The sequence below is a fragment of the Rhopalosiphum maidis genome, chromosome 2, assembly GCF_003676215.2.
Source record: "Rhopalosiphum maidis isolate BTI-1 chromosome 2, ASM367621v3, whole genome shotgun sequence".
Taxonomy (NCBI): Eukaryota; Metazoa; Arthropoda; class Insecta; order Hemiptera; family Aphididae; genus Rhopalosiphum; species Rhopalosiphum maidis.
This window is the reverse complement of record NC_040878.1, coordinates 50,672,132-50,686,168: the sequence shown is the minus strand read 5'-3', so window position 1 is coordinate 50,686,168 and position 14,037 is coordinate 50,672,132. Positions and strand designations below refer to the sequence as shown.

The 14,037-nt window shown below is 31.4% G+C and overlaps 1 protein-coding gene across 1 annotated transcript; it reads left to right on the top strand.

Moving 5' to 3' along the window:
- Positions 1-3,864: 3,864 nt before the first annotated feature.
- On the top strand, positions 3,865-11,773 carry LOC113553656 (glucose dehydrogenase [FAD, quinone]-like). The gene is made up of 2 exons (XM_026957105.1): positions 3,865-5,621; positions 10,792-11,773. Exons 1-2 carry the CDS (start codon positions 4,107-4,109, stop codon positions 11,140-11,142), a joined length of 1,866 nt encoding a protein of 621 aa, XP_026812906.1. The 5' UTR covers positions 3,865-4,106; the 3' UTR covers positions 11,143-11,773.
- The last annotated feature ends 2,264 nt before the right edge of the window (positions 11,774-14,037 follow it).

Here is a 14,037-nt window from a genome sequence, read left to right as displayed (position 1 = left end):
TCATGTATATTGTATATATAGTAGAATACCGAGATCAGGCGCAGACTAAGTTATCAAATTTATTGTGGGATGGAATATTTATTAAGGACACAAATTTATCATTGTATGGACAATTTCAATAGTTTTCATTAGCTAGAAAGTTGTGATAATTACCCTTGGCATATATTATGTACAAACTATAACTTCAATTCGTAGGTATTATTGGCTTATCGCCTATAGAGCAAGTATTTGGGTATCAGAGGACCGTATAAAAAAATAAAAATGTGCTGTAACGCTTGTAGCATTTTGCACCTAGTAAGTCTTTGACTGCAGACTATGATCCCTGACTTAGTGTTATAAGTATTAATACTTCTCTAAATTACTGTTTAAAAATATTATTTTTAGATGCAAGATTGATATATTATAATCGTATTAAATTATAATAGTCTAAAAATTAGCATACTAATAATAATATTAAACATCATAAGCATATTTGAAATAATCTTGATAAATAATAATAACAATTTTTATTTTTCAATTACTTACATACATTTAATCATTTTGGTTGAGCTCAATCAAATGGTTTTTAATTTTATTAGATAAAAGAGCAATAGTGATGTCAAATTAAATAAATGATAATATTATCTAACGTAGTATATTATTTTTAGTAAATTAAAGTAATAAAAGTTAAATAATACTAAAATTGTTTTGCTAAACTTTGAATACTCTTCTAATTTAAGAAATTAATTCCATCAGTCATAACATACAAAATTATACATTTTAAAAATAAAATATTTTTAAATATACTGATTGGTATTATCAATGTTATAGTATATTTTTATTTTTTTAGTGTTTACTTTTGTATTTATTAGTGTTATGGTTTATGAATATTTAAATAATTTAGATAATATCTGATATACATTTCATTAAGCTGAGATAGTACTTTAGTACATCAATATTATTGTATTAATAAAAATTATATAATCTAAACAAAATATGAGTATTTATGGTAATTTTGTATCTACAATGTAGATTTTACGTCATGCCATCTTGGTATAGTAGTTTTAAACATGAAAAACAAATAAAATAAAATAAACTATATTCAACGTCCTAAAAATTTATAAAATAATATTGTATTAAAATATATTTATATGTAATATATATATAATTTAGGTATAAATACAGTTTTTCATGATGAATACTTAAAATTATAATAAATACAATTATAAAATCCATTAGAATATAATATGTCATTCTGGAATCTGTATAATAAGTTAATAATATTAAGTATTCAACAGATTCCCATTGCTATATTATTAATTTATATTAAGTTATTAGGCTACTCCCAATTGTGTTATAAAGTGTTATTTTTTAATACAGTAATGAATCTATATTGCCTAACTGTTACGCCGTAAAAAAAATCACGATTCGCTATAACACAGAAAAGTGAAAAGTGTAGAGGTATTACGATTATAAATCTAAAAAAAATAAATTGCTATGAAAGTATGAACTATAATAATTAATAATTGTGGCTTCTTTTTGTTTTGCTGCAGTAATTATTTTGTCAAAAAATAATATTTCAAGAGTATAATAATAATTTGAATAGTAACATATTAAATAAAAATACCTTTATAATAATAATAACAAAATATATTTTTATCTTTAAGATTTATTGAAAACAATAATAATAATCAATAAACTAGCTTATTTCTATGGTTTTCAAACATATTTATGAAACATGTGTTCAAGATTTGGTTTGGTAGGCACGTATATAAATGTATACGTGTACAACACCGCAGTTGGATTTTTAAACATATGTAATTCCCTAGTATTATTATATCTTATATTTAATAACGCAGTACAAGTGTTTATTACTTATTTACTATTTTGAACAAAATATGTAATGATTTATATAACAATTGGTGCATTAAGAACAATAATAACACTTTAAATTATGAATCCACTATGAACTCTGAATTCTAGATATAAAAAAATATAACAATTTTTGAAAATCATAATTTATACAATGGTGTAAGTTAATAGATTTTTAAAATACTAGAATGTTTATCCTATCTCCCTCGCAAAAAAACAATGAATATATAAAAAAATTAATCTATACTTTATAGTATAACATAAGGAATAGTAGTCTATACATTGAATAATAAAACGATTAACAATATTTTTTGTATGCATACGTATTATAATAGTATACAACCTATAATACACATATCGAACCTTAAGTTTTAAATAAAAATATCATTCTTATGTTAACCGTTATTAATAATATTCCATGTACACATAAATATGAAATTATTGTTTTTTAATGTACATTTCCATACACATTTAGTCTGAATTTAGTCCGCACCTGTTGAACACTATCAAATAAAATAATAATAATAATAATTAAAATTAAAATTTTCTGTCCAAGTTTCGATGATTAAATACGGAACGTATATATTCGTATAAAAAAATAAAAATAGGCACATGTAAGATGTAACTACGTACTAAAATTGAACATTCCAATTTTTGATGTTTTCGGAGTCTATTAAAATAGCAATATCTTGAATTTTTATGTATACACGCCTTTGTTGTCAATTTCGACGAAAATTCGTTAAATTGTAATTTGTATAATTTATTGTTGTTGTAAATAGAGTAGCTTTCATATAACTGATAATAATTTTTCAAATATAGTTTTATTATTTGGATGGATGAATGGATATCTTACTATACTTCCTTAAGAGGACGTCATATCCGCATGTATTATCTCTGTCTTACTAACTTATATCATAACAAATTTGCGTTCAGCAAAAAACATATTGTGATGTTAGCTTTAATATTAGAGTAAATTTACCGAATGTCAAATTTAAAGGTAAGAATAGTATCTAAAAAATGACATATGGTTTTAATGATATTATCATTTTAAAGCGGGTAATGAATATTTTAAATTTGTAATATTTTACATAGCTATAACTCTTTATAGTTGTCTTAATAACAAAGGAGACGTTTGATGAATTGTGGTAGTTCAATAGTTTTTGTCACAAATTGGAATGGTTCCCAAAAACCAGATACTGTTACAAATTTTATAATGAAATTTATAATGTGTCATGTACCATTAGCCTATAATTATAGTAAAAGCTAGTTTTAAAGAAAATGAGACAAAAAACCTAGAACATTTATACAACACACGTATAATTGTTCAAATCAATAATAAATATTTAACGATTAACTTAAGTAGGTACATAGCTAATGAAAATAATATATATAACTATAAATTAAAATCTAAGTAGTCGAAATACTACATTATATTACAATAAATAATAATATCATGTTTTAATGGTCAACCAGTATTAAATTACTAGGAATGTGTAATGTTTTTTTTTAGTTTTGGATTTTATAACGAAATAAAAAGTGACCGATGTGTCCAATAAAGCGAGATCTTCTGTATTTCACAATAATATTTATACATAGTATCAGATGATTTTCCAATAAGATTAAAATGTGTAAATACGATAAAATGTTAAAATATTATGAAATTGAAAAAAAATTATTTAAATAATTTCAGCCCTGATCAAAATTCTGTTCGATTAAAAACCCTAAAACATACGCTTCTCTGGAGAAAGATATGGACCATTTTGCTTTTTTTTTTACCGACCTTGGTAACAGCATATGCATCAGTGCACAAAACTCGAATTCAATGATATTATATCATCCATAAAACAACACGACGTCTTGTTGACCGAACATATAGGTACCTATTACCAACAATATATTATTATCATGGCGTTAACCACTGTGCGTTAGAGAAGGTGATGTTGGCGAAAGGAGCGCGTAATTCGTTCGTGTAGCGGAGGGGCGGAGGAGAAATTCAATATAATACATATAAGTAGAGGCTAAACAGCAGTTTAATGTACAACAACGGCATTAGTGATGGTAGTGGTATTTATATTGTGGCTGCAAAAGACTTAGAGGGAAAATAATCGGACGCGCCGCGGCACGTTCGCACCCAAAACGACCGACAACGGCACTGCCACCGATCAATAACTCGACGACTGTTGATCTCAGCGGTTTAGCTCGCATCGTAACATTTTTGTTTAATTGTTTTTCGTGTAAATACACTATATAGTACGATGAACGCCGCGAGTGTGGTATTCGCCGTGGTCGTGGTGACTCTGTCGCTGACCGGGTCCGGTCACGGCATGGCGTACACCGTGTTCCAGGCGGTGGTCGAGTACTACCGGATGCTGGGACCGGAACCCGTAGACGCGGTACCGGACACGGGTTTCGTGAAGCGGCAGTACGACTTCGTGGTGGTGGGAGCCGGTTCCGGTGGCTCGGTGGTGGCCAACCGGCTGACCGAGGTGGCCGGCTGGACGGTGCTGCTGATCGAGGCCGGCGGCGAGGAGAACGCCATGACGGACGTGCCGTTGCTGGTCAGCTACCTGATCGGCACGGGATTCGACTGGGGCTACCGCACCGAACCGCAGGACGGCATTTGCGGCGCGATGGAGGACCGCAAGTGCCGGTGGCCGCGGGGCAAAGTGATGGGCGGCACGAGCGTCATCAACTACATGGTGTACACGCGTGGAATGCCGGACGACTACGACAACTGGGCAAGGCTGGGCAACGACGGATGGAGTTACGCCGACGTGTTGCCGTACTTCAAGAAATCGGAGGAGGTCAGGCAGAGTCCCATGACGGAGTCGCCGTACCACGGCCGCGGCGGATACCTCAAGGTGGAGGAGCCCACGTGGAAGACCAAACTGGGTCCGGTGTTTCTGCGCGCCGGCCGCGAACTGGGCTACGAAGTGCCGGCCGACCACAACGGGCCGCGACCGCTGGGCTTCTCGTACGTGCTGGCCACGATGGATCGCGGCACCCGGTGTAGCGCGTCCAAGGCATTCCTGCGGCCAATCCGGAACAGGCCGAACCTGACCGTCACCAAGCGGTCGTTGGTCACCAAGGTGCTAGTGGACCCGCACACCAAACGCGCCACTGGCGTCAAGTTCGTGAAAAACGGACAGACCATAGTGGTGCACGCGCGCAAGGAGGTGATACTGAGTGCCGGCGCGCTCAACACGCCGCAGGTGCTGATGTTGTCCGGCATAGGGCCGGCCGACCATCTGGCTGAGGTCGGCGTGCCCTTAGTCAAGGACCTCAAGGTGGGCTACAACCTGCAGGACCACGTGTCCATGGCCGGATTGGTGTTCCTGGTCAACCAATCGGTGACCATCATCGAGAGTCGGTACCGAAACCCCAAGTACCTGCTCCAGTACGCCGTTAGCGGCCAGGGCCCTTTCACTATACCGGGGGGCGCGGAGGCGCTGGCGTTCACGGCCACGCGGCATGCGACTAACGGGTCGGTGGCACCCGACATGGAGCTGGTGTTCGGTCCCGGGGCGCTGACCGGTGACACGGGGGGATCGTTGCGCCGGTTACTCGGCATGAACGATACTTTCTACGACAACGTTTACGGCAAGTACCGTGAACACGACGCTTGGGGTTTGGTACCGATCCTGCTCCGGCCCCTAAGTCGCGGACGCGTTAAGCTGAGATCGGCCAATCCGTTCCACGCGCCACTTTTCTACGCCGGCTACCTGACGGACAAGCGGGATAGAGAAACTCTTATTGAAGGCATAAAACAGGTAATTACTTTTATTACTATTGTGGTGAGTAAAATCATTGTTTCCATTGAAAACACAAAAAATAATGGACGAAAATATGTGCCTAATGAAAGTTTGATAAAACCATACACGTGATCATAGTTTGTACGTAATAATTTAACGAATTATGACGATACTCAATAATAGAGTAACTGGTACATTGCCTATATAAACCATAACTTTACAGGGGTGGCTTTTAGGGGGCATAGGGGCCATGCCCCCTAAGACATCTTACTCTTTGTTTTGTCAAATATTTTCATTGATTTAATTATGTATAATATTGATTATTATGTGATAATATTTTGATCCAAACTAATTATCATCCGATAACGAAATTGTACATTATTTTTTTCTATATTATATAAACGCTTGCTGACTAATTGTATTATAGTTTAAATATATTTATACCAAAAAATATTTCCCCCCCCCTCTAGGCAAAGAACTAAAGCCGCCCCTGTAATATTATAGTTATTTTTAAATTAAAATTACTCCATTATGAAGCACATTTGGTGTAAAAGAGTTAGCAATATTAAAAACGTAACTATTTTATAAGGGTATAGTCCATTTACGAAAATGGACTATACCCTTTTTTTAACCAAATTTCCAAGTAATATGTCAGACTACGATTTTCCGATCAATTTGACTGTTTCCCTCTTACTTGTTGATGTCAAAACATTTCATAACCGTTGAATATAAAATAAAAATTCGTATTACGTATTTTTTTTTTTGCGTTAATTAATTATATTATTTCTTGGTGGGAAAGTTGTAAGCAATTTCATTTTCTGAAAATACACATATAAACACACATTGGTATCATACTCTTTTTAAATTCGTACAATAGATGTTTTTATTTTCGTATCGCATACTAAAATAGGAATTATGATAGGATTTTATTTTAAGCTTTTAAACACATTTCCAGACATTCCTAAATACTATGATAAAAGGGTTTTCAAACGAAACAAACTTCAGATTCAAATCGTTATGTTTTTGTAAAATTTTTACCTCGGACGTACCTGCAGAAGAAAGATAATATGCATTTCGGTTGTGCAAGTGACCAGCTGACTGGTAGCTATATTTATTTATTTGGTATGAGTTTATTACAAATATAAATTTATAATATTATTTGCATATCAACGAAGTTTATTAGTATCATAATATTATGTGTGCTCTAACCTCACCTAACTTATGGCCTACGGCAATTCTTTATTCTTTAAAAACTCTGACGTAACAAATATGTGTATACAAAATTCCACTCGCATATTAAAAAAAATATTATTACCCTGTAAATATTACTCGTATTTCTAGTATACTGAATATTATAATATATTATATACTCTCGTTTTTAGTCGTATGTATTTATATTGTATAATACTTGCCACGGTCGGTATGAATCGAATTATTTGAGTTGCTTACACTCTCCGCTATTCGAGAGTATGTATAGGTATTGAATACACTAGAATATAATTTTGGCAATCAAGGTCATTAATAATAAGCCGTGCATTAAATATCGTGAGTATTCTTGAGTAATAAAATAGCGTTTTTGATTTTTAATACATTGCTTACTTATAGTATGACACAGTTTTTGTCCCTCTTTCGAGCGCATAATTGGTTTTTTCATAATATTTTAATAGCAAAATACGAAACATAATTACCAGAGTAAGTATACCATTCCAACAGTTCCGGCATTATCGTGCCGTCAGTCGGAAGCTGTTTGGCGTCCAAATAACTATATAACATGGTCAGTGGTTAATAACTCCGTAATAACATTAAAACGACTCGTCAAATATTATTTTCCGGACTCTGATGCGACATCGCATATTAATATACGACGTATACGAAGTGAGCGCACGCAGTCGTGGGTTTACGAAAGTATCGTGTAAGCACTATAATATATTATGCATATAATATGATGTACATGATAAGACTTATTTTTTATTCGACTCACCGCATGAGTCGCGTCCGCGGCGCGTTGTATTATTAGCAGTGCCTATAATATTTGTATAGTGTTACGCGTTTGCGACCGTTTTCTCTATTTTTGAAAACGCGCTCGCACGTCAAGTCATCCGCTCGACAATCGCGCAATCGAGGGAGCTCCGCCAATGCACCTCAATAACGACTACGACGATGACAACAACAACAACAACAACAACAACAACAGCAACAATAACTCGTTCGCAGTGGCAATAATATAATGTTTACACCGCGTGGCGTTACGAAACGTCTTCGCGCCGCGGTAACCGGTTATTATGTATTACTACCACTGTTATTATTATTATTATTATTAACCGGCCGTCTGTCGCGGCGTATTTATTTTTCGTATTTCGTCCGTTTGAGATCTGGTATCAGAGACGTTGTAACGCAAAACATAATACAAAAAATATACACCATATCCCGGGCGATATCATATTTTATTTATCATCCCGTCCCCCGAGACGGCGCGCGGCGGTCCCGCGGGTCAGAGGACCTTGACGCGCCCGAGGCACACTCGGAGAACGAGTGCGAAACCCACGCCTCGACCCGACGGCCTTGTACCCGTTTCGCGCTCATCTGGTCAGCAAGAAGCGGTCTTCGGCGTACACAAATACTCGCTACAAAAACATCGATCGGTCGGGCGCGTCTCGCAGAGGCGGTTCGTGCCGTCCGCGCTTTTAGACTGTTCGTACGCAGTGCAAGTTGTCTGATGTACTCGTATTACTTACGAGTATAATAACAGTCTCGCAGGAGGGTGTACGCACCTCGAAAGGGCTAAATTTCTCGGTAACAGACACCGTTATTGTCAAGACAAAAGTCTATTTTTTCCGTTTACTGTTTTAATAACAATAATAATAATATTATAAGCGCGATTGCGATCGAATTGTATTCGTCATAATGGCCGCAAGTCGTTTAATAGAAATGTATTGTGTGAGGTGCTTACGACGCTGAGCGATATTTTCGTGACACGTCCAACTAACATTCTGTAAACTTTGAACTATACTATTAATTTAAAAAAAAAAAAATCACGTTTAATTTACTACCGTCGATATATTATAGAAATAATATTTTTTTTTTTTTGACGCGCAAATCGTTTTAAAAATGTAATATTCTGTTTTGGATAATGCAATCAAAAATAATATACGTATAATAAGTTTTTAAAATTTTTAAAATTCAACGATTGCTAGATAAATTTGAGCACAAGAATGAAAAATAAAGTAATAATGTAATGTGATATTATATTGTAATGGTATGTAAGTAATAACAATACTTATAACTTGTTTAAAAATATGTAGTTCTTTTTGATTTATTTAGATTCGCGCTGTTAACATACATATTTCGCTAGTATCGTAAAATATATTTGATGACGTAAACTGTTTATGAACTATTCTAACAGTTTCAAGATCAATAACAATCGATATGACGTATGACGTACCTATTTATTATAGTATATACTATCACCTATGGCATTCGTAGTCCCTCACCTGCGGGAAAATGAATAGATGTGTGTGTCAGCCCCAGGTATTATTACTATTTTAACTATATCGATCGCCGAAATGTTTCCAATATTTAAATATTATTTCATAGTTGTATATTATACGGCGAGCTGATGCTGTGAAACACATTGTCTTAAATCATATTGCTATGGCTCCATAATCATAATAAAATACCATCATGAATGGCCCACAAATAAGGATTAAACAGTATCAGTGTTAAACGAAAAATAATGTTTAACACGATTTAATAGTTTTAATTATATTTGCAGCTTATAGTTTAATTACTATATAATATAGTATTATTATGAACACAATAACATGACTAACATTAATAGTCTAATTACTAATCGTTACTTTTTCAAACAAAACTGCTAACGCAATATTTTGCTAGGTAATTATTTAATCATTAATTTTTCGTTTAGTTTATTGATTGTTGTTATTAAATGTTCAATAATTTCATATAATATTAAGTAATATCTTTTATTTAGATGAATGCATTATGATAAACGTCTGTAACTTTTAAAACACTTATTTATTTATTTTATTATACAAACATTTTTTTTGGATTACGATTTCAATCTTTTCGCACTGCAACGCTTTTACTTTATTTCAGTGTAACACTTCCGTTATGGCGTGTGTCCAATAATATTATACATGAGTTATACATCATAACCATCATTTACCGTAGCTAAAAAGTTAATGCATTTAATACTCGTAATTACAGAACTAGAAGGAAGTTATTTTGTTACATAAATGATATGCTTGAACAACATTTATGCCTACAAGATAGTAGGTAAGCGTTAATAAAACATAAACAACTAAAAATTAAAAATTAAATACATGAACCTATTTGTATTTATAACATTACAAATATATAAGTATATGGATTTAATTTTAATAGTATCAATGGAGATCTTTTTTGTGTTTTTTCTATTATATTTTTTAGTGACGTCAATGTATTATATTTGAGTGATACATTTTTTATTTGACAGTGCAATAGAATAATACAATTATGTATATTTTAACCTTGTTTCATATGTGTTAAGTATTTGATTATGGGCAAAAAAGAAATACATTAACAGCTACCTACAAGAGCAATGCATTCATTTTTTTTTTTTTTACTGATAGCTTAAACTTTACCTATACATTATTTTTGATCTAATCAATTTACAAATATTTGTTAGGTGAGTATAATTTTTATACATATTTTTGATTCCATCTAAATAAATTATTAAGTTTTAAATTATATTACATATAGTAAATACGCAATTAACACAAATTTTGAAACTATATAATGATTATTGCTTTATTGAGTCTACTATTTAGAATTAATAATAATCAAAAAAATAAATAAATATATAACAATTTATTGTAAACTGATTATCGATTGACTAGATTGATTAGAGTTGAACTGTAGATAACTCTGATATAAATATAGTTTTTGTTTCATTGTATCTTAATAATTTCACGCGTAGCATTGGGGTAATCATTTTATGCTCTTTTATCACAGTCGAATACAATACAATATGTTATATTCATATACATATAATTATACATTATATAGTATCTATGAATGCTATCCACTAACTCGTCAAACATACGTTATTTATATTTTTTGATATAATATATCATCATAACGTAAGACATCAATAATGGTTTAATTAACTTGATTATTCTTTTTACAGGCTATCGCAGTGAGCGAGACACCGGCGTTCCAAAAATACGGGTCCAAACTGTTGCCAATACCATTCCCTGGCTGCGAACACGAGCAGTTCATGTCGGATGCGTACTGGATGTGCGCCACCGGGCTGGTGTCTACCAACCTGCACCACCAATCGGGCACCTGCAAGATGGGACCGGAAACCGACCCGGACGCCGTAGTAGACTCGAAACTCAGGGTACGTGGTGTTAAAGGCCTCCGGGTAGTCGACACTTCCATCATGCCCGTCATACCAGCCGGGCACACCAATGCTATGGCTTTTATGATCGGTGAGAAAGCGTCCGACATGATCAAGGAAAACTGGCTCAAATTATAACGGAAATGACAGTGATACGCAATAACGATGTAACTGCAACACGTCTATATACGCACCATCCGCATTTATAATATTATAAAATAATTATAGAATAATCCGGCCAGGTATACCTTAAGCACATTATTAGAACGCGCGTTAGTTCATCGTTATTATGAGTCGTTGAGAGCGAGGCAAATTTGTTTAAATATGTGTTCGATTTGTAAGCAACGTAGAAGCAACTTTTAATCACGATTTAATATTATGTATTACCTATGTATATAGCTGTAATAACGTATACATTGTATAGTTCTAATCAATTCATTTTAATTTTTTAAATCATTTTGACTCGCACGTAAGCGTAGTATTATCAGATTTAAGGAACATAATGAATGAATAACATCATATGAATGAATACTATATATATATATATATATCTGATACACTATTTAGGATACCTATGAAATTAAACAACAAAATAATGACGATTAAATAGATGATAAGAAAAATTGCATTTTAATCTGATATGCGTACCTAATTTTTTTTATGTATTATGATCTCACACTATAAATATTTTTATTATTATTGTTATTGTTTCTCAATCAATGTGTACATACTGTGTTGTTTAATAGCTTTAAATATAATATTATTATATATCATGCAATTTCACCGAATCTATTACAATAACATTGAAGTAAAATATTATAATAATATAATTCGATGTCAATTAAATTATTGGTTAAGTTATTTAAGATTAGAAGAATATTTTAGTTATACTCAAAATGTATTATATTTACTATCAAACTGTTTATGTTAATGTATTCACGGTTTTAACTAAATGATTAAAATAATTAATGTAAATAAAATTTATAGTTTGAAATGTGTATAATGATTTATATATATAATATATAATATGTGTGTGTATATGAATTAATAAATGAATAAATTTAATAATACAATGTAAAATAATTCTTTGTCAAAAGTAATTATAATTTAAACTTTTTAAATAGCTATGACTAAAAAGTAACAAGGAAGTTATATTGTATATTAATATGAGTAGCATAGTTATCTTGGATTCAAATTCTTCTAAAATTATACAAAATATATTAATTTTTACATAATTCGTTTAAATAATATAATAATGATCGTGGAAAACTAGCATTAATTTTTCCCATACTATTAAATAAATAGCTATTTACTTTTATACAATTATTAGTAATTAAAAAATTTGTGAAGTAGGTGCATGCAGGTATCTTACTATTGTCTACATTGCAGCCAAAATGGAAATTTAGGTAGGTTCATACCAGTAAATATTCTGTCCTCTTTATTAATGTAAATTTTATTATATTCGTATTTGTAGTTTTTTAAGATTTAAAAAAAAACAGTTTTAATTTTATAATATTTAAGTAAATATAAGAAAAAAAAGGAAAAAAACAACTTAAGTTATAATTTTCTTATAAATAAATCTTAAAAGTCTATAGTCACGTAAAAAATCAATAATTTAATAAGCAATTAAAAATATTATAAATTATATAGCCGTTAAATAAAATAGTTTGTAACTAGTAACAGTAACATGTATCTAATAATTGCCAATTGTCAAACATTTTTTAAAACTTAAGTAAATAAATATTCAGGTTTTATTAAACATGCATTTTTTTTAGTATTATAGTTTATCATATAAATGTGTTTAAGTGATATTAAGTGCTTATCTCAACGTTGCATTGTTTGCATAATTTTAATTACATCAGTAGACTAATCTAAAACAGATTCGTGCTATCTAGATTTATATTATTGTATATTTTTATATTATATTATTGACATTACATAAATTACAATGCTAAATTTTGGATGAGAGCCCATAGGTCCCATGTGCCTTTAAAAAATATTAAAATACTTGGGTCATTGTAAAAGTATTTTTTTCTTTAGCTTAAAAAATAGGAATATTTAAATGAAAAAAAAATAAACAAATACAAATTACAGCATATTTTAATATGAATTAAGATTTTTGTTTGACAACTTATGCAAGACTATTAAAAATAAATGAAACCACAAGAAAATATGTACTATCTATATTATTGATAAACAACTATATAGGTACAATAGCTAACAAAATCGAAAAATATAACAAAAATGGGCCATTTATATGACTATATGAAAAATGTGGATAAATTAAACAGAAAATTTAAGTAAAATTACAAATATTATATAGTTGAATAAAATTCCATGATGATCAAAATTATGATATAAGATTAATATAATCATATAATCACATATCAAGGAAAAACTTTAGTAATTTATTTCTTAATTCTATTCATAATATATAATTAAAAAAATATAAAAACTCATAAAAGTTAATAAATAATTTTAAATTAAGAAAATTAAGTGCCTTACCACCGTAAAGCTCTTTACCGATACCTCATTTCACACCTTTACTCACACCAGCAATTTTCATCCTGTCTATCCATCTATTCTTAATTTTTTTTAATAGATTTATACCCAGGTAAATGTAATTTACAAAGAAAACATAAGCGTTGATTTTACTTTCAATATAATTTCTTGTATTTAACCTATAGGTATCGAATTTATCATTTTAACACATCGTTATTTTTTTGCTTACAGTGAATTGATTCAGTAGATTTTGGTACGTAAAAATGTCGACAAATAAAATTATTTAATCGTGCAAATATGTGAATTCGAATTCTTTCGTATTTAAATGTATATTAAAAATACGGACTAAATTTGCAAACAAGAATACATAATATTATAACAATGTCTCTAACCAACTTGAAATTTTATAAGAGCATAGCACACATTTTATGCGTATTCAAAATAAATATACCTATATATATTATCTTTTTTTATATCAACGGATTAACAAATGTATGAAATCAAGTGGATTAGGTTAGGTGCCATTCTTTA